General features: G+C 49.9%; 1 protein-coding gene across 1 annotated transcript in view; it reads left to right on the forward strand.

Moving 5' to 3' along the window:
• The first annotated feature begins 6684 nt into the window (after positions 1-6684).
• STUM (stum, mechanosensory transduction mediator homolog) overlaps positions 6685-23859 on the forward strand; it is a 64605-nt gene continuing 47430 nt past the window's right edge. The window contains exon 1 of the mRNA XM_065401480.1: positions 6685-6883. Within this exon, the coding sequence (XP_065257552.1) occupies positions 6685-6883 (199 nt within the window). The remainder of the gene's footprint in view (positions 6884-23859) is intronic.

Genomic DNA, 23859 nt, shown 5'->3' on the forward strand with positions numbered 1-23859 from the left:
ATAGTGGCACACAGGTTATTTTCTATTGATCATTGCCATAGAAATATAAAATGCGTGTCACGCTTACTCTTTGTACTGTGATTAATGCCGCTGATATTTCCCATGATTTCTTCACTCAAGACTATCTGCAATGATCAGCATTGTCATCACTTTCAACAACAGATACCTTCACGTTCTATTACCATTTCATCCATCAGACTGCACACTGCATGGTAATCACCAGTCATACAAAAGGATGTTACACCTTATGATAACGATACAAACTAAGATATATTTTCACTCTGTTCCAAACCCAGATTAACTTCTAAGGGGCATATATTTGTTTTTTTCTTTACATTTTCAGAACCACTTTTTTTCCCTAAAGCAACATTTTGCGGGTGTATGAGTGGGTTTAACTTTCAACATTGCCTGCACCCTCGAGAACAGCTTTTTTCTAATATCAAAAGCTATCCGTTTTTGTTATTTTTGTGGTTTTGTGCTGTTTTGCAATGGGTTTCCCCCTCAAAATGATTAAATCAAATACCTTTCGGCCCTGCCTTTCGGCCCTGCCTTTCTCTTATCCTCATTTGCCAGATGTGCAGTGTCTGAGAGACAGTCTTGAAGCGTCTATGTACGTGCAGCATATAGTTGAGATTGGGGGAGAGCATGTGTGACAATGGGCCTGCTTTTCTCACCAACAGCCATTTCACACCAGTGTGGCTCTATTGATTTCACTGGAATTACTCTTGGTTTATGCTGGTAGAAGCTCTCTCTCTCTCTCTGTGTATGAGAGACAGTGAGTTGTATAAGTGTAAGGGTATGTCTACACTACAGTTGCATGGCTAGGGTGGTACAGCTGTGCTGCTGTAGCAACATAGCATAGATGCTTCCTGCACTGAAGGGGGGTTTCCACCAATACACCTCTCTGAGAGGTGGTAGCTAGGTTGATGGAAGAGTTCTTCTATGGACCTAGTCACATCTGGGGGTGGTGGTGGTGTAGGTTAGGTTTTCACAGCCCTGAGCAATGTAGCTAGGTGGATCTAATTTTTAAGTGTAGACCAGGCCATAGAGAGCCACATGTAGGTAATGTGTGTACATGACGAGGTGTATGTCAGTATGTGGATGTCTGTGAGTGTAGCTGGACATGCAGAAGGCTATGGGGGTGGGTTTTAGAGAATGTGTGTGAGAGAGACTGTAAGCATGTGGAGACTAGGGAAAAGGGGCATGTTTTAAAACATTAATTAACATGCCCATTTGACTCCCGTCAGTGTTGACCAGGATCAACTAACCTGTTTTAACTAATATGATTTTAAACAGGACTTTGCACCCAGCCTACAAAGGGCAAGTCATGTCTGAAAATGTGAGCTGGTCCTGCTCAACCTTGGGGTGTGAGCCTAGGCTTGTCTACACAGGCAATACCATATAACTACATCACTTTGGTTTTACCACTCTAAGACCTTGTCTACACTGGCAACTTTCTGCCCTGCAAAGCATCTTTCTGTGGTGTAACTCCCGAGGTGTACACACTGCCAAGCCACTTAGTGCACAGAAACTCTGCAGTTGCAGAACTGTAAAAAACCCACCCCGATGAGAGGCATACAGCTTTCTGCGCTGGGGCTACAGCGCTGCAGTGCCAGTGTAGACACCCTGGTTGATTACAGCGCTACAATTGGCCTCTGGGAGGTTTCCCACAATGCCTGTTCTCGCCTCTCTGGTCATTGGTGTGAACTCTACTGCCCTGCCCTCAGATGACCAACTGTGAGCCCCACCCCTTAAATTCCTTGGGAATTTTGAAAGTCCCCTTCCTGTTTGTTTGGTGACGTGTGCAGTGGTCTCAGCGCATCTTTCCAGATGACCATGCCTGCTCCATGCACCAGGCGATCCCCTGCTTGGAGTAATGCAAAGCTGCTGGACCTCAACAGCATGTGGGGAGAGGAGGCTGTCCAGTCCCAGCTGTGCTCCAGCCGTAGGAATTATTATACCTATGGATAGATTTCATGATGCATGATAGAAAGGGGCCATGATCGGGACACACTGCAGTGTAGGGTCAAAGTGAAGGAGCCGCGGAACGCCTACCACAAGGCGCGGGAGGCAAATCGCTGCTCCGGTGCTGCGCCCATGAGTTGCTGGTTCTATAAAGAGCTGGATGCAATACTCGGTGGCAACCCCACCTCCACTGCGAAGGCCACTGTGGACACTTCAGTGGCTCGCGTGCCAGTCGAGAGTGGACCGAGCCAGGAGGAGGAAATCTTGGACGAGGATGTGGAGAGGGAGGGGGACCCAGAGGCAGAGGACGACTCAGAGGTCAGAGATGCATGCAGCCAGGAGCTCTTTTCTACCCTGGAGGCCAGAGGAGGCTAGCTAGTCACAGCTATTGGAGATTGGCAAAACGCAAACAAGAGAGGAGGCCCCTAGTAAGTGGCTTTGATTTTGGAGATCACTGAAGGAAGTTGTTGGGGGCAGGAGGGTTGCAGAAAGCAGGCTTGTGTCTGTATGATGCATGTACCACCACATGCCTAGTCTGACTGGCGGAACAGGGTGTTGATTGACTCCCTGGGAATGTGCCTCAGAGATCTCCAGGAAACTCTCATGGAGATATTGGGCAATCCGCTACCACAGGTTCTTTAGCAGAGCTGCTTTGTTTCTTGCCCCATTAAGGGTAACTTTCCCACACCACTCTGGTGTAACTGGGGTGGGGGTGGGAGGGGGACCATTCCTGCACACAGGCAAGCTGCATAAGGGTCAGGGCAGAAGCTGCAGTCTTGGAGAAGACCCTCCCTTGATTCCCTGCTCACCCTCAGCAGCGAGATATCTTCCATAATGAACACAACCTGTGGAAAACGTGGGGACAATAATGATTATAAGGCCCCCCCTACAGTGCTGGGTCTCCCCAAGAGTCACGTGCCCAGTGTACAGTACGATCCTGGAACACTGATTTCCCCGCCCCTGTGGTTACTCACCCTCATGTGTGCTTGCCTGGGGTCAGCCAGTTAGTGACAGGTGTGTGAATAGTGGCTGTGTTTTAAATCACTGAATCAGTGGTCTCTGTGTTGCAAACAATACTGCTTCTGTAAAATGTTGCATTTTGCCTTCACAGATATGACCTTGGGAGCCCAGCCTCCCTCTTTGTTATCGCCGGCTGAACGGCTGCGCAGAATTAGAAAGCGGCCACGAAAAACTAAAGAGGACTTTCTGCATGATGTCATGATGCACTCTGCTGCCGAGAAACAGGAATTGAAGGAGTGGCAGGACAGCGAGAAGAGGGACCGAAAGGAAAATCCGGTGCACCAGAACGAAGCCACGAGCGGCTCTTAAATGTTATGGAGCGCCAAGCGGACACACTCCAGGCGCTACTAGCACTGCAAACTGAGCAGCTACGTGCCTGCCCTCCCCCGCAGCCGCTGTCGCAAAACTCTTTCCCATGCGCCCCCCCAGACACTACCAACATACTGCTATCAACCTCCCATCTCCAGTCTGTACCCACTGCATTCCACTCCTGCCCCGTCACAGTCCAGCCCCATGGACTCCCAGTACCCACTGCACTCAACACCCATCCCTGTGCAGGTTAGCCCTGCTGAAGTACAGTACCCACTGCACTGTACTCCAAAGGACAAAGTTGCATATAATACCTGGACATACACAAATCTTTAACTGTCCTGGGACCCAACCTCCTCCTAGGACCCTCCTTTCCCCGATCCCCCACAGTGCTGATTTGTTTTGTTGTTGTTTTTTTGTCTCTCTCCTCCGGTTGTTGTTTTTTAATAAAATAATTGTTTTGGTTTGAAAGCAATCTTTATTCTATTAATTGAAATCAAATAGAGCCCTGTACATCAACAGGCAATTTTCTTAAACATTCACAGTGCATCATTTGCACCAATCACAATCACCTCCTAGCATTACAAGCACTGCACTCCTGAGCATAGCAACAAATATTAGTGGCTTTCAGCTTCAAATTGCTGCCTCAAGGCATCCCTGATCCTTATGGCCCCGCGCTGCGTCCCTCTAATATCCCTGGTCTCTGGCTGTTCAAATTCAGCCTCCAGGCACTGAGCCTCAGTGGTGCAGCCCTGAGTGAAGCTTTCACCCTTCCCTTCACAAATATTATGGAGCGTGAGGCATGCGGCTATAAGCATAGGCATATTGTCATCAGCCAGATCCAGCTTCCCATAGAGGCAGCACCAGTGGGCCTTTAAACGGCCAAAAGCACACTCAACAGTCATTCTGCACTTGCTCAGCCTGTTGTTGAACTGCTCCTTGCTGCTGTCAAGGTTCCCCGTGTATGGTTTCATAAGCCACAGCATTAAGGAGTAGGCAGGGTCTCCCAGCATCACAATGGACATTTCGACTTCCCCTACGGTGATCTGGTCCAGGAAGAAAGTCCCAGCTTGCAGCTTCCTGAACAGGCCAGTGTTACAAAAGATGCATGCATCATGTACCTTTCCAGACCAGCCTGCATTAATGTCCATGAAACGCCCATGGTGATCCAGAAACACCTGGAGAACCATAGAGAAATACCCCTTCTGATTAATGTACTCAGTGGCTAGGTGGCCTGGTGCCAGAATTGGAACATGCGTGCCATCTATTGCCCCTCCGCAGTTAGGGAAGCCCATTTGTGCAAAGCCATCCACAATGTCACAGACGTTGCCCAGAGTCACAACTCTTTTGGAGCAGGATGCGATTAATGGCCCTGCACACTTCCATCAACATGAGTCCTACCGTCAACTTTCCCACTCCGAACTGGTTAGAGACTGATCCGTAGCAGTCTGGAGTAACCAGCTTCCACAGTGCGATCGCCACACACTTCTCCAATGACAGGGCAGCTCTCATTCTCGTGTCCTTGCACTGCAGGGCTGGGACGAGCTCAACACACAGTCATAGGCGCTGACTCTGTGGGTGCTCCGGGGCTGGAGCACCCACGGGGGAAAATTGGCGGGTGCTCTGCACCCACCGGCAGCTCCCCACTCCGTCCCCTCACCCCAGCTCACCTCTGCTCCACCTCCTCCCCTGAGCGCGCCATGTCCCCACTTCTCCCCCTAGCTCCCAGTGCTTGCCGCCGTGAAACAGCTGTTTTGCGGGGGCAAGCGCTGGGAGGGAGGGGAGAGGAGGGGGAATGCGGCGTGCTCCGGGAAGAGGCGGGGCCAGGGCGCGGATTTGGGGAAGGAGTCCAATGGGGCGGGGAGGGGGCGGAGTTGGGGCAGGGACTTTGGGGAAGGGGTTGGAATTGGGGCAGGGAAGGGATGAGGGGGGCGGGGCAGGGGTGGAGTCGGGGCAGGGACGGGGACGAGCACCCACCGGCACCAGGAAAAGTTGGCGCCTATGCACACAGTCCCATGAATATGGCTTTCCTCATTCGAAAGTTCTGCAGCCATTGCTCGTCATCCCAGACGTGCATGACGATGTGATCCCACCACTCAGTGCTTGTTTCCTGAGCCCCAAAGCGGCGTTCCACTGTGGTCAGCAAGTCCGTGAATGCCACAAGCAATCTTGTGTTGTAGCTACTACGCGTGGCGAGATCAATGTCGAACTCCTCTTACCTTTGTAGCTTAAGGAATAACTCCACTGCCACTCGTGATGTGTTAGAGCGAGCAGCATACTGGTCAACAGTTCGGGATCCATTCCTGCAGACCGAAGAGGCAGAGCGCGCAGTACACAAACTGTTGAAAGATGGCATCAAATGTGGATGGAAGCACAGGGATTGCTGGGATGTGAAGCAATGCATCACGGGTCATTGGTACTGGACCCAGGATGCCCCACGACCCACTCCACCTTCCCACAACTCTTAGCGGCAGAAGAGGAAGAGATGCTCTGTGGGATAGCTGCCCAGAGTGCACTGCTCTGAATACTGCTGCAAATGTGGCAAGTGTGAACATGCTATTGTGTAGGCAGCTCACAGTGTGAATGCACAACAGTGGTTGTCCTTCAGCGCTCTCTGAGTGGCACTGTAACTGCTGGCGAGATAACTCTGCCAGTGTAGACATATCCTAAATCCTTATGCAGACCTGTATTTCAGAATCAGAGTGCCCTTTTCCAGTTTAGTTAATACATTTTAAACATGACCATCTATCCTAGTCTAGAGAGAGAGAAATTGAGGAGTGAGATTAGATGTAGGTGTGTGGAGAAGTGTGTGTGTGAGAGAGAGAGTGTGTGTGAGAGAGAAAGAGAATGTGCATTGGGGAGAGCGTGAGGGAGACTGTGTGTGAGTGTGTGTGTGTTGGGGGAGTGTGTGAGGGAGACTGTGAGAGTGAGAGAGTGTGTGTGTGTTGGGGACAGTGTGTGTGAGCGTGTGTGTGTTGGGGGACTGTATGTGAGAGAGAGGGAGTGTGTTGGTGGAGTGTGTGTGAGTGACTGTGTATGTGTGTGTGAGAGAGAAGGTGCGTGTGAGAGAGAGGGAGTATGTTGGTGGAGAGTGTGTGTGAGCGACTGTGTATGTGTGTCTGAGAGAGAAGGTGCGTGTGTGAGAGAGAGGGTGTGTGTTGGGGAGTGTGGGGGGGAGACTGTGTGTGCCTGAGTGAGTGTGGCAGCGCACTGTCTCTTTAAGCCGAGCACTCAGGACCCGGAGCGCTTGTTCAGCACAGCAGCAGCGGCAGCTCCCACTCCTGAGCCAGAGACACCAGCACAGACAGGCTCCCTGTGCCCCCAGCCCAGCTCAGCCGAGACCCGCTCCGGCGCGGCCGCCTCTAGCAGCGGGCGAGCTCCGCGCCAGCCATGGATCCGCTTCCCAAAGAAGGGGCGCCTGCCCCGGCGGCGGCGGGGGCCGGGGAGCCCAGCAGGGGCACTGCCTCCTCCAGCGGGGTGGTGGTGCAAGTCCGGGAGAAGAAGGGACCCCTGCGCGCTGCCATCCCCTACATGCCGTTCCCCGTGGCGGTCATCTGCTTGTTCCTCAACACCTTCGTGCCAGGGCTGGGTAAGGAGCCCCCGAGCTGCCCTCCGAGCCCGGTGCCCGGCAGGGGGGTCCGGCGGGGGGGGGGGGGGTCACTGCAAGGGCGCTTCTGTGCTTGCAAACCAGGGGCGGCGGGGTCACTTATGCTGGGGGTGGGGAGAGACTTCAGGGCTACTGTGTGCACAGGTGGCACCGTATAGATCTGTCCGGTAGGGGAGTGGGTCTGTACCGGGCACGGAAGGGTTACGGTGTGTAACGGGGGTTACGGTGTGTTGCATGGAGGGGTTCCCTTCCCGGCTCCAAGGGCTCCGGGGTGAGGCCAGGGGATTTGCTGTCATTGTTATTGCTACTGTAGCGAACCACCTTCCCTTCTAAGCAGACAAGAGCCAGGCTCCGTCCTTGATTCCCCCCAAGCTTCGGCTCCAGTTTGCTCCCTGCTGCTTGCAGATTTTGCAAGCGGTTAACTGCACGGTGAGGGCTGAGAGTGGCGTGGTGATGGGGCGATCCCGGCCGGGGGGGGGGGGGGCGGCGCTGGAGGACTGGACTGCACCCCCCCCCCCAGCCTAGATGCTGCTACCGCTACTTTCCTAGGACAGCATGGGAGGGGGGAGGCTGCTAACAACTTTTCCTGGCCCGATCTAACAGGGGAATGAGGACTAGTGCCCTACCCTCTCTCCTCCTCCTGGGGCAGCCGCTGCCCTCGCTCGGTAACCTCAGGCTGATTTCGCCGAGCTCTGATCAGGGCGGCTGATGCCAGGAGGTGAGGGGCGAGGCCGCCCCTCTTTAGTCACTTCACACGACTTCCCCTCTCCAGCTGGCCACCTTTTGGCCCGAAGCAGTGCGGGAGATCGCCCCAGGCTGGGCTGGGCGTGGGGCTGCTCCGGGCACTTAGTCTAGTGTGTAACAATTATACTTTAGTTTTGCAAGAGGGGAAGCCGGTGGTAGGGGGGTAGAAGTTGTCTAGACTTCCTGGCTCTTAGGGGGCCGCCTGCCTCTCCCTCTTTCTCGGACCCCGCGAAGATCTGCACCTTCGCTGGCCCTGGTGTGTTTTTCTGCCCACAGCTAGATTCGGATTGTGCAGCGCTGTAACCCCCTGGGGAGAGAGGCAGGTCTGGGGCTGAACCCCCGCCCGGCCGCTTGGCCACGCAATACCCCGCGCCCCTCCGGGATGTGGCAGACAGGGCCCTGCTGAGCGCAGGGAAGGACCAGCTGGCTCCAGAGGTGCCAGGCGCCCGCCCTCGATTCCACCCATGCACCAGCGTCTGTGCCGCGGCGATGGCACAAGGTGGTGGGTGTTCGCGCTCTTAGAAGGTCCTTCCCTACTTCACTCCACCCCCTGCAAAATACCTTTGCAGTGCCGGAGAATCAAGGTGGGGGGGGAGTAGGAGAGAAGCCTGAGCTGTGCCCTGGGCTGCTGAGCTTGGAGGGCCTAAATCCCTTCCCCTGGCTTCAAAGGGCTTTGGATCAGGCACCCTGGAGCTTTCACCAACCTGCTGTGCTTTGTAGAGGAAGTGCTTATAGATCAGGCTCCTGAGGTCACTACTTTTCCTGGCAGAAAGTTCTTCTTAAGGGGGTAGAACTAAATATCAATATTTTGTTCTAGATTGGGGGGTGGGGACAGCATCAGGGAACCCCCTCCAGCCCCAGCTCTGGCTGAAATCTTGGCTCCACTGAAGTCAGTTGCAAGACTCCCCTTGTCTTTAATTGGGTCAGGATTTCATCTTCTGTTGCCTGTTCCTAGTTAGGTAATGTATTTATCCCCTTCTCCTTTCTCTGTACTCTTGTCTGCTTTGCATTGTTCTAAATAATGACACACACAAGCCTGTGGCTTCCCCCATCCCCTTTAAGAAGTGGCACAAAAATGAACTGTTGCTTTTTTTAATACTCAAAGGAACTGCCTTCTGAAAAATCAGTTTGTTCGAACAAGTGACATTCAACTGTGTCTCACTTCCTGCAGCTCTGAGCACAGACACAGCCTAGACACAGGAAACAGGAGAATGTCATTTTAGTCACAGCAGAATTTTCCACCTGCTAGAATGAAAGCATATTTTTCTTCATCTGTTAAAACAGGAATTAATAGCATCCACTGTACTACATCTTATATTTCATTTATTTTTAAAAAGCAATGATGGAAATGCCAAAATATGAATTTTTACAGCAGCCAGGAAATGATGCCAAGACTGAGATGGCATCCTTCTGGCTCCCCCTACCCTGTGCTCACTGTGTGGGTTCACAGCTGAAGTTGTGGCTGCACAGAGACCCAGCAATCTAGTAATTATTCTTATCATAAAGTTCTCAGGAATTTCTACCCCTTTGGACCAGTTAGCCTGCCCTTTAGGCAGGGATTTTCCACAGACTGTTTGGAAGCTGTGCAGTCTAGTGGTTAGAGCAGAGGACTGGCACTTAGGACTCCTGGGTTCTAATAGCCTAGCTCTGATAGTGACTACACTAAGTGACCATGGTCAAGCCACTGAGGTCAACATTTCTGGAAACTTCCATTAATTTTGTTGGCCTCCATTTTTAGATGCTCCCTTTGAGGCGCATTGGTGCTTATTCCACTTCAATCAATGATGTCCATGGAAACTGTGGATGCTAAGGTCTTTGACTATCAGACGTCTGGTTATTCTAGTAGTAGGACAGTCCCCAACTGAGGCCGCTCTTGAAAATGTTAGCTTTAACCCTAGTTTCCTCATTTGTAAAATGGGGATACGTGCCTACTGCAATGCAGAGCCATATGGATCCCTGAGCCTTAGCAGTACAAGGATTCAAGGAATGCAAGGCCAAATCACAGTTTAACAACAACAAAAAACAAACAAACAAAAATCAGGAACAACCCATACCTCAGAACTCCCATTCTGGGCTGTAGAATCCGTACTGCTGTTCCTGCTAGTCTTTCCTTCATCAGAGCCTTCCCTCTGGAGATTATTTTATATCCTAGAAAGATTTCCCACCTTGCCCTGCTCTTAAAGGGATAGCACCTTGCCACACCTATTTTGCAGGTGTGTTTGTATGGTTTAATGCATGCATAATGACTGAGTTCCTGTGATGAAAGTAGTTACGTAAGTGCAACACCATATACAAACTAATGTCTTTACAATGTATGCAATGTTTTAAAAAACCCAGGGATCTATTTCAAAGGAAAATATTATTTTTTTAAAAAGTTGTGTTATATAATTATGACCCTGGAGTACATGCTTCCATATTACACCCTTCAGGTATGTTACATTAGTGATCCTTGTACTCAGCCACTTTAGAACATAGATTAATGGACCATGTACAAGTACTCCAGTTGAGTGCCTCGGTATCTTTATCATGTGACCCTTTATCACATAGAATTTTCTCCACCTCCCCCCAAAAATATTTTGAAAACCAGTTTTCCTTCTATCTTTCTGAACATATCTTTCTATCACAGGAGAAAATATCCCCCCCCCTTTGTAGAATTATAAGAATATCTGGCAATGGAGAGGCTGTCAGTACCCTTTCCCCTATTTATTTGAATACATTATTTGGGGACTACTACAAGCTACTCAGAACCCTAAAAATTGCCTCATCATTTTCCCTGGGCCACCATGGAAGGGCATAGGGGAGCTGTCTTTATGGATCTCTTTCATTCTTTGTATAGGGTTTTCTCCCTGACCAAACCCTGCAGAAAGCCCTCTGTAGTTCATCAGTGCCATTCTTTGCAGAAGGTATTCCCTCCCTTCTAAGGTCTGAGACTTCTACCTTCACAATACTTCCAGTCTTTGCCAGGCTGGGAGCTTTAGGCTTGGACTTGGATCTCTGCATCTGTGCATATTGTATTACCATCAGATCACTAGGCCAACCCAAAGTCCTTTTTTCTTAAGATCCCTAGATCATTCAGATCCCTCTTCACATTGATCTGCTGATTTCAATGGTACTTTGTGGCTGGACCACTTTCCACTCTGATTTTCAGCTGTAAAAGCAACAGAAAAGAAAAAATACCAGCCTTCTATGTCTGTGCATGGGCTTCTGAGAAGGGGTTGACTCACCGCTAGTGACTTCTTCTGGCCAGGCTTGGCATAGCAGCTGTCTCCCCATCAGGTACCTTCTGTGGACAGTTGCTCCTAGCCCAGGGGTCGGCAACGTTCGGCACGCAGCTCACCAGGGTAAGCACCCTGGCGGGCCGGGCCAGTTTTATTTACCTGCTGACGCGGCAGGTTCGGCCGATCGCGGCCCCCACTGGCCGCGGTTCGCCGTCCCGGGCCAATGGGGGTGGCGAGAAGCGGCGCGGGCGAGGGATGTGCTGGCCGCGGCTTCTCGCCGCCCCCATTGGCCCGGGACGGCGAACTGCGGCCAGTGGGGGCCGCGATCGGCCGAACCTGCTGCGTCAGCAGGTAAATAAAACTGGCCCGGCCCGCCAGGGTGCTTACCCTGGCGAGCCGCGTGCCGAACGTTGCCGACCCCTGTCCTAGCCTGTGGTGACCTGTCTCTTCCTGTGAATTGGTCCTTCACACAGGTCACTTCAAAGTCTTTCTCCTTCCAGGGTAATCAGTGAACAAAAACAAGGAATTGAGTTCACAGATAAAAGGGATTGATTCCCTCTCAATGTCCATTAGCATCTGGCCCTCCCTTTTCTGAGGAGGGGACACCAGTGAACTGTCAGCTGGGGAGCACCTGCCTTCAGTCAGCCCTCTCTTCAGTAGCTGAGCATTGAAGATTTGCTCTCCTCCTTGGTCTGCCATCAGCTGAGCTGGGGCTTTTCCTCTGAAGTGTCTCCCTCCAGGCCTGTCATTTCTCACAGCTGCAACAGATTGGAACCACCTGAGCCTTCTTTAGCTCATTAAGCCCAGGTTGTGCTGTGTGGGGTTCGTATAGCCCATCGCAGGTTCCTGTTGACTTTGGTCAGAATAATACATTTGCATCTGAGGCAGATTTTGGCTCTAAATTTGACTTATTTACTTACAGTCTGTCCTGTGATGAAGCTGGTAATATCCTACACATTTCAATGGGAATTTACCCCAGGGGCATAAGGTCACTAAAACAGCCAATGTGAAAGTGACTTTTGACTGTCCTGGCCAAATCCTGGTAATATGTCTCAGGCTACACATGATGTGAAGCAGTAGGTGCCTAAATGTGCTGCAAGGGGTATCCAGTACAAGAGAGCTCACCATCTCAATATAACATCCTAAGCCATCTCTACCTACTGTTGGGTATTTGTTACTGCTTCCTCCTTAAGTGTTTCCTCACTACTAGTGTTGCCATTTTGTCTCTTGCCTAGGTACTCATCAGACTTAGGGCCAGCCATTCCCTTTATCCCTCAAGCCATATTTCTTGTGTGTATTGTACATTTCCAGTCATGTGTGCTTGCTTCACCTCTCATGCCTCATGGTGGGCTCCCATTTGGGATGCTGGCTTATTGAATATGCAATCTTAATATCTTCCCCTTGTTATCCAACAGACCTTGCACTTTGGTCCCATTGATCCACATGGGGACTGTTGTTTTGGTGGGTCCTTTTGTCCATCAGGGGGCATTCTCTTCAGATGTGTCCCAGTAGCCCACATGAGAAACCCTGTAGTGCTTTGAGCCTATTGTCTCATCTGGCTGGCTTCACATCAGGGTGGATTAGCTTCTTAGCCCCAGGTTGTCCCTTCCCCCTAGTTCAGGGGGTTCCCCTGAGGCTATAAAGTTTTCTCATCAGCTGCACGGCCTCTGATAGAGAGCCTGGGTGGCGTCTCAGTATCAACCAGTGGGGGAATATTTGTATGAACTGTTCAACCAGTACTGACTCAGCCACTTGGGCTGCAGTCTGCTTGTCTGGCCATAACTATCAGCAGCAACATTCCTTCTGTTTTTGGGCCAACACCCTCCCCCTCCACACACACACACATGTTGGGCTCCCATTTCCATCCAGAAGTGGCAGCAGTGCATTTCTTTTAAGATATTGAGAAAGTTCAGGATGGCAGCCTTAACCTGTGTAATCCCACAGGGTCAAACCCTCAGTAGGCTGCCTAGACTGGGCCAGTCAGGTAGGGGGCCAGCACAAGGGCTCAGTGTTCTGAAGGCCATTGGGAGGCCACTGCCACTCACTCAAAAATGGTCCAGAAAGCCTCAGGGAGTCGCCAGGCCCCATCTTAGTCAGCTTCATTGGTACTGATGGGAGCACAGGCCCTAGGCTCTCACCCTGGCTGCCAAACTCCAGCTGCCCTGGCAGGCTGTAGCCCTGTCAGTAGTTGTAGCAAGTTTGGTTGCAGGTTCTTCTGCTGGTTGCCATCGCACCTAGCAGCTGCTGCTGTTGGGTTGTTTGTAGCTGTTGTTGAGCGGCCCACTGTTGTAACAGTTGCTGCAGAAACTGCTGTGGCTGCCTGTTGTCGCTGGCTCTCCATCAGCCATTTGCATCCCTGCTCTGGATCAGTGCTGCTTGGATTTTCTGTCTCTCCTGTGCATGGGTTTCCCAGCTTCCGCTAATTTACTCTTGTGTCAGGGTTGGGAAGCGCTCACCTGCATTCACTGCCATTTGTAGCAGGCTATACCTCTCTACTGCCCCCTTGGGGAGAGGGTGGGCGCTGCTCCTGTCAGAGTCAGAGGCACGGCCCTCTGGCTGTGGTACTTAAAGTATTGACCCTTTTGCGGGGGGTGGGGGGATGAGGGGGAAGAAGTGGGGGAGTTAAAGTTGTCCACACCAAAAGTCAGTGTGATTCCTCAGGCCACAAAAAGCGGAGTCCTAGGCCCGTGGGAAGCCAATGAAAAGAAAAGTATCAGCTCTTCTCCTTTCTGAGAGGGCCAGGGCCGCCCAGGCTCACGAGCTGTTTTGCTGGTCAGCATCCCCTGCTTTCAGGGGCTGTGGAGCTCTGAGTTACAGTCCCGCTCCTCTCAGAGTGTCACACTATGCTGAGATCCTCTCCTTTAAGGACCTGCCCATTTCCAGGCTTGACAAGCCTGCCAGGTGCGCTGGGTTGGGGCTGATTACGGGCAGACAGGACCGGCTTTAGGCCGATTCCCCCAATCCCTCCGAATCGGGCCCCGCGCCTAAAAGGGCCCCACGCCCTAAAGAAGAGCGCCTAACTTAGGCGCCTTTTTAATTTTTTTCCTCACCCGGCGGCGGTCCAGGTCTTCGGCGGCACGGCGGCGGCGGCTCCTTCACTCGCTCCGGGTCTTCGGCGGCATTTCGACGGTGGGTCCTTCAGTGCCGCGGAAGACCCGGAGCGAGTGAAGGACCCGCCGCCGAAGTGCCGCCGAAGACCCGGACCGCCGCCAGGTATTCGAATCAGGCCCCGCACTTCCTAAAGCCGGCCCTGTGGGCAAAGGAGCTCTTTAACCCTTTCCTGACTGGGGTAGGGATGTGCCCCACCACATGTACTAAACCAGACTTGATCACCTTAGATTGTGAAATCTGAGAATTTTTAAACATCTAATTTACTTTTCACTGTTAATGCTAATTGCTCCATTTTGGGCCATGAAAATAGGTTAGTCACTTCCACTTGCTTTGCCATAACTTCGGGCCAAATATGACCTGCACGAGTCCCTTTAGATCATCACATTGTATGCTGGCATGGCAGAACATGGGGTACTTACCTTCCTACACTGCTTGGATTCATCTGCGATATTTAGACATAAAAGCTTGTGGAGCTGCTGGATCCGAATTTTCAATCTGCCTTAGCTGCATCTCTCCTCGCTCTGCCTTTCTGACAATACAAGGCACAGTCAGAGAAATAATGGTGGCATCACAAGTTCAGGTCAGAAAAGGGGAAGATACAGGCTGAGAGAGAGAAAAGGGAGAGCCAGAGTCCAGGCACAGGACTGAGCATCAGAAGATCTGGCTTCTGTTCCTGGCTCTGCTTCTGGGTGACCTTGGGCAAGTCACTTCCCATCCCCATGCCTCAGTTTCCCCATCTGCTATGTATAGTGCTTTGAGCTCTACTGATGAAAAACATGATCTAAGAACTAGGCGTTATTTCTAGCTCTGTTACAGGCACTTTGAAGTCAATGGGAGTTAGCTATATCCTGCAGGAAGAACTTCAGGAAGAGAGGCTGTTTTTAAGCCTCAGTACTAAATCCTTCTCTGGCCAGCCCTGAGAGTGGCAGCCAGAGGAGCCAGAGACACTCCTCAGGTGCATCTTCTGCTCCACAGATCCTGTAGGTGCTGGAACTAGGGATGCTGCTGCTGCACCCTCTGGCTTCAAGTGGTTTCCATCATATACATGGTTTACAGTTTGGTTCAATGGCTCTCAGCACCCGCACTATACAAGCTGTTCCAGCACCCCTGACAGATCCTGCTGGATTTCACAGTGCGAGCCACCAGCTAGCATGTGCTGCAGATGGCAGCTGAGATGAGGGGCTGGCCATGCCCCTTTGCTGGCAGACTATGTTCCCTTGGAGCTGCCATGTGCCAGCCAGCGTGGGAGTGGATATGGCTCTCTAGCATTCCCCCTGAGCCAATACACTGAAGTCGTGCCCCTCTCCCTACACATTTCTCCTCCACTAAAGCACGTGGTGCTGTGGGGGGCGTTGGAGGAAATATGAAAAGTGAGTGGAATGATCTGAAAGTGCGAGATATTCTCCGGTATGAATACCCCTTTTCAGAAGGGGGTGGAGGTTTGGACCATGTCCTGTATTGTTCAGACTTGGTGGCTTTAAAGAGAGCATCTTTGTGCATTAACTGAAAGAAATAGCTTAAAATAATGTGAGGACAAGATGGGGGAGCCACCACCAGGTAACCCCTGAAGGTCCAAGTTGAAGGATGTGTGGTCCATGGCCTCCCACAGATATGCAGAGAGGCAGGGAATGATTCTCATCCCACTGAATGTTTTTCTTTAGTGCTGTGCAATTCTTGTTTATCCTGAATGTTTCCATTCTTGATCACAACTCTTCTCTTCTTCTCCATCTGTTTATTCAGTTTACAGTCTCCTTGTTGAAGTTTAAGGGCCGGATCCTTAGCTGGTATAAATTCGTGTAGTACCATTGACTTTAATGGAGCTACATCCATTTATTCAAATGGACGATCTGCCTAAGGGCTCTAATTACAACTCTGTGACAGAGGGCCTCGTTGAGTTCTCTATGCATAAGCTGAATAAGGGCACAAAAAACATCACCTGCAACAGTCAGAAGAATGAAATCTGCATGATGATATCAATATCCTATTTATTTCTGCTGTCATATTCATTAAATGGATGTCTCAAGACAAAGTCTCCTCCCTTTGTTACCAATACTAGGGTGACCAGATAGCAAGTATGAAAAATTAGGACCGGGGGTGGGGTAGGGTTACTAGGTTCCTATATAAGACAAAGCCCCTAATATTGAGACATCTGGTCACCCCATTACCAACAGCACCTCAGTTTATTAAATCGAAGAATTTTAAAACATTCTTATTGTCACATGTAGTATCTGGCAAATAATACAAAAAGAAAAAAGGACTTTCCAGCCTCTGTGCACTAAACCCAGAAACTCATTGTGGTATTTTTTCCTTTTTGTCCACAAATGTGGAAATGAGTGATTTTGTTTGGTTTGTTTGCAAGCAAGTTTGTGGAAAGCAAACACCTGTGCACGTTTGGGTTCATGTGAAGGTTCACAGTGGAACTCTCAGTACAGAACTCTGGCTGAATTTGCACTGTCAAAAAAGAAGAAGACCTGTAATTCATCATGGTGCCCCAATGGTGGAAGGTGTAGTATAGCTGGATCTCAGGGTTAGGTAACACAGTGACAGTAGTAAGAACACCCGAGTCTCGTATACACTACAGCTTCCACCATTGCAGGTCCCATTTTTGCCAGTGTAGAGAAGGCCTTTGATTTCTCTCCTGTTTACAAAAGTTTCAGTCAAATCAGAAAGAATACCATGTGTCTAAGGGCTTGTCTACACTTACTGGGGGATTGACAAGCGGCAATCGATGCATCGGTGGTCGATTTAGCGGGTCTAGTGAAGACCTGCTAAATCGACCGCAGATGGCTCTCCCGGCGACTCCTGTACTCCACTGGATCAAGAAGAGTAAGGGGAATCGACGCGAGAGCATCTCCTGTCGACACTGTGTAGTGTGGACCCCGTGGTAAGTAGATCTAAGCTACATCGACTTGAGTTATGCTATTCACGTAACTCAAATTGCATAGCTTAGATCAACTGTTCCCTGTTGTGTAGACAAGGCCTTAGGCCACTGATTGCAAATAATAACTGATCAAAAATCTGGTCAAATGGGTCTGGAATATGTTTGTAGCATGAAGAGTTTGGATGATGTGGAATAACAAGCAAACTCATAAAATCAAAGTCTGTTAAGATAATTTGTGTACAGAAGAAAGGGCAACATTCATCCAATAAATGATTTGTTACAGAGTCCTCCTGGCTCTCAGGTCAGAAAGGGCTGAGGTTGTGGATGTGCTGTGCGCTAGATGGAATTCACTTCCCATTGATAGCCACCTCCATCCATCTTTCCCCATGTCTAAGAAACATCTCAAAGCTGTTTTCCACCCCATTGTTGTATTTCATTATGGCCACTGCAGCCCCAATACTTATTCCCTTCCTCTTCCCCACTTTTTATGTATTGGATCCTTTAGTTGGGTTTATCTGTTTGGCTTTAAGAGATTATGAATTTATTGTTACAATACTCCAAGCACTTGAACAAGGACAGGCATGGCTGTGCTTTATAAATACAGTTCTCAGCTCCCTGGGACAGGGACATGGCTGTCTACATATGGTTCCTAGCTGAAGGAGGCCCTGATCCTGATTGGGGGCATATAATGGGGTGAGACTCACCACCGCAGTGCCTCCTGCTGCCGTGCTGGGAATTAGCTCTTGGTTGCCAGTGCACCTTCCCCTAGTGTCTCACCGCCGTCACTTCTGCTACACCTCTAAGACACACATCGCTCCCCGGCATCCTCTTCTGGGCACAGCCCTCCATCTGTGCTCCACTCTCTTCCCCTTCCGGGGGAACCAGCTGTCTCTAGTTCATCCACTTGCCACTGTGGCCTACTGCAGCCTTCGGTCTAGCCCCCTCACCTCAAGGGGTAAACTACAGTCTGAATACTGGCCACCCCTCTTTGTGGCAAGTGGGGGAAAAAAGGGGGGGGCAGGCCAGCCCGCTACTCCAGCCACTGACCCAGGGACCCTATAGCCAGTGGCCACATGCTGCCGTTCTTCCAACTCCTGCCGCCTATTTCCCTAGGCCACTTCCCCATAGCCCTAGGATCTTCCAAGTCCTTTGTACTAGGGGCCTCAGTCTGGCAGTCCTCAAGCTGGAGCTCCCTACTGCTCCTCTGACCCTGCCTAACACTGCTCTATCTAAGGTACTCCTCTAAGGCAGCCAGTCCTTCTCCTTTGCACTCCAGGGAGAGACTCCCCTTGCTCTGCTGAGCAGCCCTTCTTATATGGTCCTCCCTGGCCCTGATTGGCTGCTCCAACAAGCCTTCTTCTGATTGGTTCTCTACAAGCCCTCCTCCCATTGGTTGGGTTTTGCGCAGCCTCCTTGATGGCTGCTTTAACCTTCCATCTCCCTGTGTGTGGCAGCTGCCCCACCACAGGGCACTACCACAATACAAATAATAATATTTTTATTTATGTTGTTTGTGTATTTTTTCACTTCAGTCAGCTTGACCAGCGAAAGTAGTCTGGTCAGTTTTATTCTTGATTATAGTGACTCTCTAGTCAGTTTCATTTTCAGGGCATCATGCACTAGCCCAGTGCCACAGTATTTGGGGTGCAGCCACTCCGGGCCGGATTTACACCTGGGGCACCCCAAGTACAGGGGCTCGGACCACCCCCCACACCATCCACGGTGGCTTGGAGTACCCCCTGTCATCTGCAGTGGCTCGCAGCCCCACCCTCCCCCACTGCCCATGGCGGCCGGGAGCTGCGAAGTGCCCCCGCTGCCCACAATGGCTCGGAGCACCCCCCCCCCCGCACAGCCCCACTACAACTTCCCAGTGCCTCCCACAGATCTCCCACTGCCCAGAGCCACCCACAAACCCCCCACACTGCCCAGCACCCCCACCCCCTTACTGCCCAGAGCCACGCCACAAAGCCCTCCAGAGACCCACTCTCCCAAGCCCTGTCCCCCGGCCACACTCACCAGCCCCACTGGGAAGTAGTGACTCTGTCCACCGGATTGAGTGAGGAGCACTCCAGCAGGGCTGCGTGGGGCTGTCTCCCCCTCAGCCGGCCCTGGCCCTGCCCCCGATGGACCCAGGACTAGCAAAATTTGAATGTTTAGGCACTTCTTGAATGCCAGTGCCCCATGGCATGTACCTACTGTGCCTAATGGTCAATCCAGCCCTGCAGCCACTGAAGAGCCAGATTAAATCCAAACAACCCCTCCTATTTTCATCAAAATGGGAAAAGAAAAAAACGAGTGAATAAAAGCACATCTGTTCTCTGCTGTTGTCTATACAATGTCATAGGTGTACATTGCACTTAACAAACAACCAAGAAGACAGAGTTCGCTGAGCATCTCTTGCAATCCAATTCATTCCCTAATGTAATTCAGACAGATACTTTAGGAAGATTAAAGGTGAAGGTGGGAGCAGACAGCAGGAAGAGGAGATTGGTGATACATGACTACATGAATAAAGTGAATTTAAAGGATGCTATTCCAGTCACAAGGTATGATATAAAGGAAAGCACAAAGTCAAGTGTGGGAGGAGAAAGGAGCATGCGGGGGAGAGGACTGGACTTGAGGGGGCTTTATACAAGGAAACGAGAGTTGATCAGTTTGCCGGGGACAGAGCTGTGCAGAGCCTTGAAGGGCAGAATAAGGAGCTTGAGCTCTGTGCAGAGGGAGCGGGGAACCCAGTGAAAGCATCTGAAGAGGGAAGTGACTTGGACAAGGAAGGTACTTTTAGCTGAAGCATTTTGGCTAGACCGGAAGCGGCAATATTCCTATATCCTCCATCCACAAATCTCAGACAGCCTGACAGACATTGATAAAGGACCCTTGCGTGAAGCAGGTTAGTATTATCATCTTCATGTTTACAAACGGTGAAACAGAGAGGTTGTGGACTTGCTTGAGAGAGTCAGTGGGTGAGCTGGGAATAGAATCCAAGTTCAGTGGAGGAGAAGCTGGATATGAGTCAGCAGTATGCCCTTGTTGCCAAGAAGGCTAACGGCATATTGGGCTGCATTAGTAGGAGCATTGCCAACAGATCAAGGGAAGTGATTATTCCCCTCTATTCGGCATTGGTGAGGCCACATCTGGAGTATTGCATCCAGTTTTGGGCCCCCCACTACAGAAAGGATGTGGACAAATTGGAGAGAGTCCAGTGGAGGACAACGAAAATGATCAGGGGGCTGGGGCACCTGACTTATGAGGAGAGGCTGAGGGAACTGGGATTGTTTAGTCTGCAGAAGAGAAGAATGAGGGGGGACTTAATAGCTGCTTTCAACTACCTGAAAGGGGGTTCCAAAGAGGATGGATCTAGACTGTTCTCAGTGGTACCAGATGACAGAACAAGGAGTAATGGTCTCAAGTTGCAGTGGGGGAGGTTTAGGTTGGATATTAGGAAAAACTTTTTCACTAGGAGGGTGGTGAAGCACTGGAATGGGTTACCTAGGGAGGTGATGGAATCTCCTTCCTTAGAGGTTTTTAAGGTCAGGGTTGACAAAGCCCTGGCTGGGATGATTTAGTTGGGGATTGGTCCTGCTTTGAGCAGGGTGTTGGACTAAATGACCTCCTGAGGTCTCTCCCAACCCTAATCTTCTATGATTCTATGATTCCTGACACCTAGATGCACACCCCTGACCAACATCTCTGTGCTGGCAAAAAAACATGGCCTAAGCTATACCAGTATAAGCACATTTACACCATTAAATATGCCTCCAACACTAGGGGTAATATTGGTGTAACTATATTGGTAAAAGATCCCACCCCTAACTGACATCATTTTATCAGTAAAAAGAATGTGTGTAGACCAGGCCTTAGAGATAGCAGGAGTGCCAAGTCTGGATTTCCCTGGTTTTGCTGAAGGTTCCTGATGCGGATTGCATGCTTTTTCATTCATTTATAAGGGCAAGGGTGACAAATTTTTAACAAAGAGGTTTTCCCCATATGTTTTTTGAGTGTTTGAGTTAAATAGGTGTTAAAAAACCAAAGTGATTTGAAGTCTGAATAAGAATCACTTCCCCTCTCATTTAATTGGTTTTCACTTGTTGGTATATCTAATGTTATACACTTACTAGGTTTTGCAGTCTGAGGAGTCTTTCAGGAAAAAACACTGTAGATAAGACTTGAATTTCTAATTTAAGATATAAGGAGAAAATCCCCTCATCCTCTATTTCTCTCTTTTTTTAAACTGCTTAGGCCTTCTTTGAAGATGTGAAAGAACCCTTCTTATACAGATGTGCAAAAGCCCCCCCCCTTCCTCCCCCTCTTTGCAGGTCACCTTTAAGACAAACTAAATCTTTGTCTTAATCTACTTGACATTGTCCCAACAAAGGGCCTATCTACATTCATGGTGCCATCTAAACTCTTGCAATAGATGGCGTTTTTCTTAAATCCCCAGTACCTGGAGTCTTTAGATTAGGTGAGAGTCTCAGCTTTCATTCAAGAAAGTAAGGTTCTAGAGCTCTCATGGTTGCGGAGAAAAGTTTGAAAATGTGAGCCCTAACGTCTCAAAATCCAGAAAGCAAATAAAAAGAATCCCTTATATTTTATTTATTTAAATCTCTTGATTTTGGGGACTTGGGATTGGCAAAACTGCACTAGAGTTTTTAAACTCAAGTTAATTGATTTCCAGTTAACACACTAACATGTTTGTACAAGCTAGTCTGCACAAACCCACAAACATTAGAATCATAGAATATCAGGGTTGGAAGGGACCTCAGGAGGTCATCTAGTCCAACACCCTGCTCAAAGCAGGACCAATCACCAACTAAATCATCCCAGCCAGGACTTTGTCAACCCTGACCTTAAAAACCTCTAAGGAAGGAGATTCCACCACCTCCCTAGGTAACCTATTCCAGTGCTTCACCACCCTCCTAAGGAAAAAGTTTTTCCTAATATCCAACCTAAACCTCCCCCACTGCAACTTGAGACCATTGCTCTTTGTTCTGTCATCTGGTACCACTGAGAACAGTCTAGATCCATCCTCTTTGGAACCCCCTTTCAGGTAGTTGAAAGCAGCTATTAAGTCCCCCCTCATTCTTCTCTTCTGCAGACTAAACAATCCCAGTTCCCTCAGCCTCTCCTCATAAGTCATGTGCTCCAGCTCCCTAATCATTTTTGTTGCCCTCTGCTGGACTCTCTCCAATCTTTCCACATCCTTCTTGTAGTGGGGGGCCCAAAACTGGACACAGTACTCCAGATGAGGCCTCACCAATGTCGAATAGAGGGGAATGATCACGTCCCTCGATCTGCTGGCAATGCCCCTACTTATACAGCCCAATATGCCGTTAGCCTTCTTGGCAACAAGGGCACACTGTCGACTCATATCCAGCTTCTCATCCACTGTAACCCCTAGGTCCTTTTCTGCAGAACTGCTGCCTAGCCATTCGGTCCCTAGTCTGTAGCAGTGCATGGGATTCTTCTGTCCTAAGTGCAGGACTCTGCACTTGTCCTTGTTGAACCTCATCAGGTTTCTTTTGGCTCAATCCTCCAATTTGTCTAGGTCCCTCTGTATCTAGGGTGACCAGATGAGAGGAAGAAAATATCGGGACACAAGGAGGGGGGGGTCACCGGCGGAGCAAAAAAATCCAAAAACCGAATGCTGCCGGTGTAACGACACAAATAGCTCCCTCTCCCAATTCCCTACTGTGGCCCAGTGCTACCAGCAGTGGGGGAGGGGGGGGAGGGCGGGGGGAGAGCCGAGAACAGCCGAGTGCTGTGGGCAGTCAGAGGAGATTATGCACCCTCCCTTAGCTATGCATACCTTCAGCCTCTGGTTTTCAGGAGAGGGGGGGGGAAAAAACCAACCGAGAACAGCTGAGTGCTGCCGGCAGTCAGAGGAGGGGGGGGGGGAAAAAAAGCCGAGAACAGCTGAGTGCTGCCGGCGGAGAAAAAAAAAAAGGCGGAGTGCAGCGTCCCGACCGAAGATCGAGCGGGACGTGGGACAAACAACTAAATATTGGGACGGTCCCGATTTTATCGGGACGTCTGGTCACCCTACCTGTATCCTATCCATACCCTCCAGCGTATCTACCACTCCTCCCAGTTTAGTGTCATCTGCAAACTTGCTGAGGGTGCAGTCCACGCCATCCTCCAGATCATTAATGAAGATATTGAACAAAACTGGCTCCAGGACCAACCCTTGGGGCACTCCGCTTCCAACATTTGTGTCCTGGAACAAACTATTTTTCAAGTATCCAGACTAGTGTGTACTAAAGCATTAGTTAACTAAACTTAATTGGCAATCCATTAGCTCGAGCTAAAAATTCTAGTGCAGACATATTCTAGTCTAGACATATTCGCTGGGTTTTTGCCCCTGTTGTAACCTGAGCCAGTTGTTTGACAATTGACCCAAGTTAGCTTATCTACACACAAAAGGTTGTACTGCTTTACTGAGGCCAGGTTTAAACCGCACAGTTTTGTTGGTATAGTTATGTCAGTCAGGGTGTAAATGAACCAACTCCCCTCGCTGACACAGCTAGGCTGGCAAAATACCCCATGCAGAGGCAGCCGTGCCAACAGAAGAGTGCTTCGAATAGCTAATATCATTTGGGGAGGTGGTGTTACTGTACCAACAAGGAGTTTTTCTTTTGGCATAAGCTGTGTCTACATTAGGGGCTTCTGTGGTATAGCTGTACTGGTATATCTATACTGGCAAAGGGCCTGTAGTATAGGCAAAGCCTGAGATCTGTATAGTTAAAGTGGTACAAACCCCCTAGTGTGGACTAGATATAAGGGTGCTTTTTTACAGCTTTAGCTGTTCTTGTACAGGAAGGGAATAAGCTATACCAGTATAAGGAATCTTTACACTGATATAACTGCATCCACACTAGGGGTTATAGCAGTACAACTATTTCAGTAAAAAGAAATCACACCCCTAACTAAAATAGTTATACTAGTACAAAATCTGTGTGTAGACCAGGCCAAACACCTATGGAAATGCTAATTTAGACATATCATAA

This window comes from Emys orbicularis, chromosome 3 (assembly GCF_028017835.1).
Source record: "Emys orbicularis isolate rEmyOrb1 chromosome 3, rEmyOrb1.hap1, whole genome shotgun sequence".
Lineage (NCBI taxonomy): Eukaryota > Metazoa > Chordata > Testudines > Emydidae > Emys > Emys orbicularis.